This window comes from Aplysia californica, unplaced genomic scaffold (assembly GCF_000002075.1).
Source record: "Aplysia californica isolate F4 #8 unplaced genomic scaffold, AplCal3.0 scaffold00761, whole genome shotgun sequence".
NCBI classification, from domain to species: Eukaryota; Metazoa; Mollusca; class Gastropoda; order Aplysiida; family Aplysiidae; genus Aplysia; species Aplysia californica.
Window position 1 is genome coordinate 315,392 of NW_004798031.1, and position 2,575 is coordinate 317,966.

The following is a 2,575-nucleotide window of genomic DNA, read 5'->3' on the forward strand; positions in this document are numbered from 1 at the left end:
GATTTTATTGGGGGTGATGTTTGTTTTTTGTTTTGTTTTGTTTCTTTGTTTTTGTTTGGTGTTGTTTTGGGGTTTTCTTTTTGTTTGTTTGGTGGGGGGGGGGTTTTGTTGTGAGGGGAAGTTGTTTGTTCCTTTTGTTTTCGTTTGTTTTTCAGTTTATTGTTTTTATTTTTAAAGCTTTTATTTGCATTAGTTCGATGTTTCCTTACTGAAAGAGTCAATATCTTTTCATAATAGAGAGTATACATTCTAATAAATCGATGTTTTCTTTCTTTCAAACTGTTCGCGTTCTTGTAAATTATCAGAAAATCTTACTTGGAAGACAACCGAGTGTGGATCCAGCACACTCTGGCAGACGAGGAAGAGGCCGGAAGTGACAACAGCGAAAAGCGAAAGGACCGTGAGTGGGCGGAGCTAAATAGTCGCAGAATGAAGCAAAGACGAACATTGATCAGGAAAGAGGGTCAAAGGTGAATCATGAATCTATCTCTCTCTCCCCCCCCCCCCCCCTCTCCCTCCTATATGTGTTGTTGGTTTTGATGTCTGTTAATAATTTTTCCCAGCTTGGGTGGTTGCTTTGTCAGTATGCGTGCATGCGTGCGTGCGTGCGAGCACACGTGCTCGCGTGTTTATGTGTGTGCTTGCGTGCGTGCGTTTGTGTGTTCTTACCTGTGTACTTGTGTATTCTGTGTTCTCGTGCTCGCGTATGTGTGCAAGTGTGCCCGCGCGCTTGTGTGTGTGTGTGCATGTATGTGCATGTGTGTGTGTGTGTGTGTGTGTGTGTGTGTGTGTGTGTGTGTGTGTGTGTGTGTGTGTGTGAATTGGTTTTTTAATAATTTTTTTTTGTAAGAGAGTTAATTTTTATTTTCAAGGGGGCAGGGGTAGGGGGCTGGGGTTACTATAGTGCAGCCTCTACATAATATGCCTTTGTGTCCATCCACAGCAATATCGCCTTCAGGGGAATCCAAAAGAAGAAAACGAAATACCTGAAGGATCTCTACATTACCCTGCTTGATCTAAAGTGGCGATGGGCGACCCTCATCCTTTTCCTCGGATTCTTCCTCAGTTACTTCATATTCTCCATCGTCTACTACCTTCTCTCATACATGTTAGTAGAACGTCTTCATATTGTTTACTTACTTTTACTTTTGAGGATAAATGATAAATAGCATATTTTGTATAGCGCATATCCCCACTCGACCGCAAGCTCTATACGTTTTACACTACCCCCAGCAGACCCAAAAAATTCTCAACTTCCCGGGAAGTATTCAGTGTAAACAGCCGATTGAGCTGTTTTTGTCCTCTTATTCCGCATGGAGGCATAAGGTGGACCACCTTCTCTACCCTTGAGGATCTTGATTTTGCCGACGACTTTACACTACTCTCCAATTCCAACCAGCACATTCAGGAAAAAACCATCCGACTCAACAAATATGGACGCCAGATTGGATAAAAATAAGCCAAAAGAAGACAGAAGTGATGACACTGAATGTAGGCTTCCCAACGCTGATTTGGGTGAACAACGCAGACCTGCGTATAACAGACTAATTTACCTACCTACCTAGGCAGCATAATTAAAGGCGTTTCTGTCTGTTTTACTTTTGTCCCAAACACTAAATTATGACCGGTATCGTGTCGGTGTGCTTCTCTTTACTCAAATAAAGAAAACATAGCGCAAGGTGTCAAGGGACGATGTAATTGTGGGATGTAACCCCGGTGTTTTGATCTGTGGATCGCCATAATCATTTTTCCCTTGAAGGACCTCATTGACTCCATCGATCCATCTTTTTGTGGTTGCTGTTGTTTAACCTTCCTTTTATCTTGAACCCATGAAATCGTATGTTGTAGATTCATGAGGCTAGCTGTCGTGGCGTCATTCCTCATAATGTGTCCAAAACATCTCGTTTGTTGTCTTTCCCGTCCTCATTGTTCCGTGTTAATGATTTTATTTTGCATATATATCTAATCTGGTTCTATCCTTATTATTGTGAATATTGTCTTAGAAAATAGCATATTGCCACTTTTCAAGTTGCTTTATTCTATCCTGTTTTATCTTTTTGTATGACATTTTATTTTATCTGATCTTATCTCTTTAAAAAAAAGTGGTTCGTCTTACCTGCGTGTGTCAAATCTTAAATCTTATCTGGGGGGTTTTCCATTGCATCATGTTTTATCTTATCTTATCTTTTTATACCATTAGATCTACATGTTATGGTATTGTACCTTGGCTTCTCTAGTCTATCAACTTTTCTTTCAGACACGGCGACTTTGACCACATTGGGGATCCGAAATTTGAGCCATGCATTAAGAATCTGGAGAGTTATTGGGACGCCCTTCTGTTCTCCATTGAGACCCAGTCTACTATCGGATATGGAACTATCTACCCCCACGCCGAGTGTGGGGGCACCGTACCCGCAGTGTTTGTGCAGGTGTGTGTGTGTGTGTGTGTGTGTGTGTGTGTGTGTGTGTGTGTGTGTGTATGTGTGTGTGTGTGTCTATGTGTGTTTATGTGTATGTGTGTTTGTGTGTGTGTTAGTGAGAGAGAGAGAGAGGGAGAGGGAGAGAGAGAGTGTGT

At 41.7% G+C, this 2,575-nt stretch overlaps 1 protein-coding gene across 1 annotated transcript in view; it reads left to right on the top strand.

Annotated features, from left to right (window-relative positions):
- Window positions 1-279: 279 nt before the first annotated feature.
- LOC101856468 (ATP-sensitive inward rectifier potassium channel 12) overlaps window positions 280-2,575 on the top strand; it is a gene marked incomplete in the record, with an annotated part of 16,733 nt that continues 14,437 nt past the window's right edge. Inside the window, 3 exon segments of the mRNA XM_013088554.2 lie at window positions 280-470; window positions 944-1,108; window positions 2,258-2,429. Coding sequence (XP_012944008.2) covers window positions 430-470; window positions 944-1,108; window positions 2,258-2,429 — 378 coding nt within the window.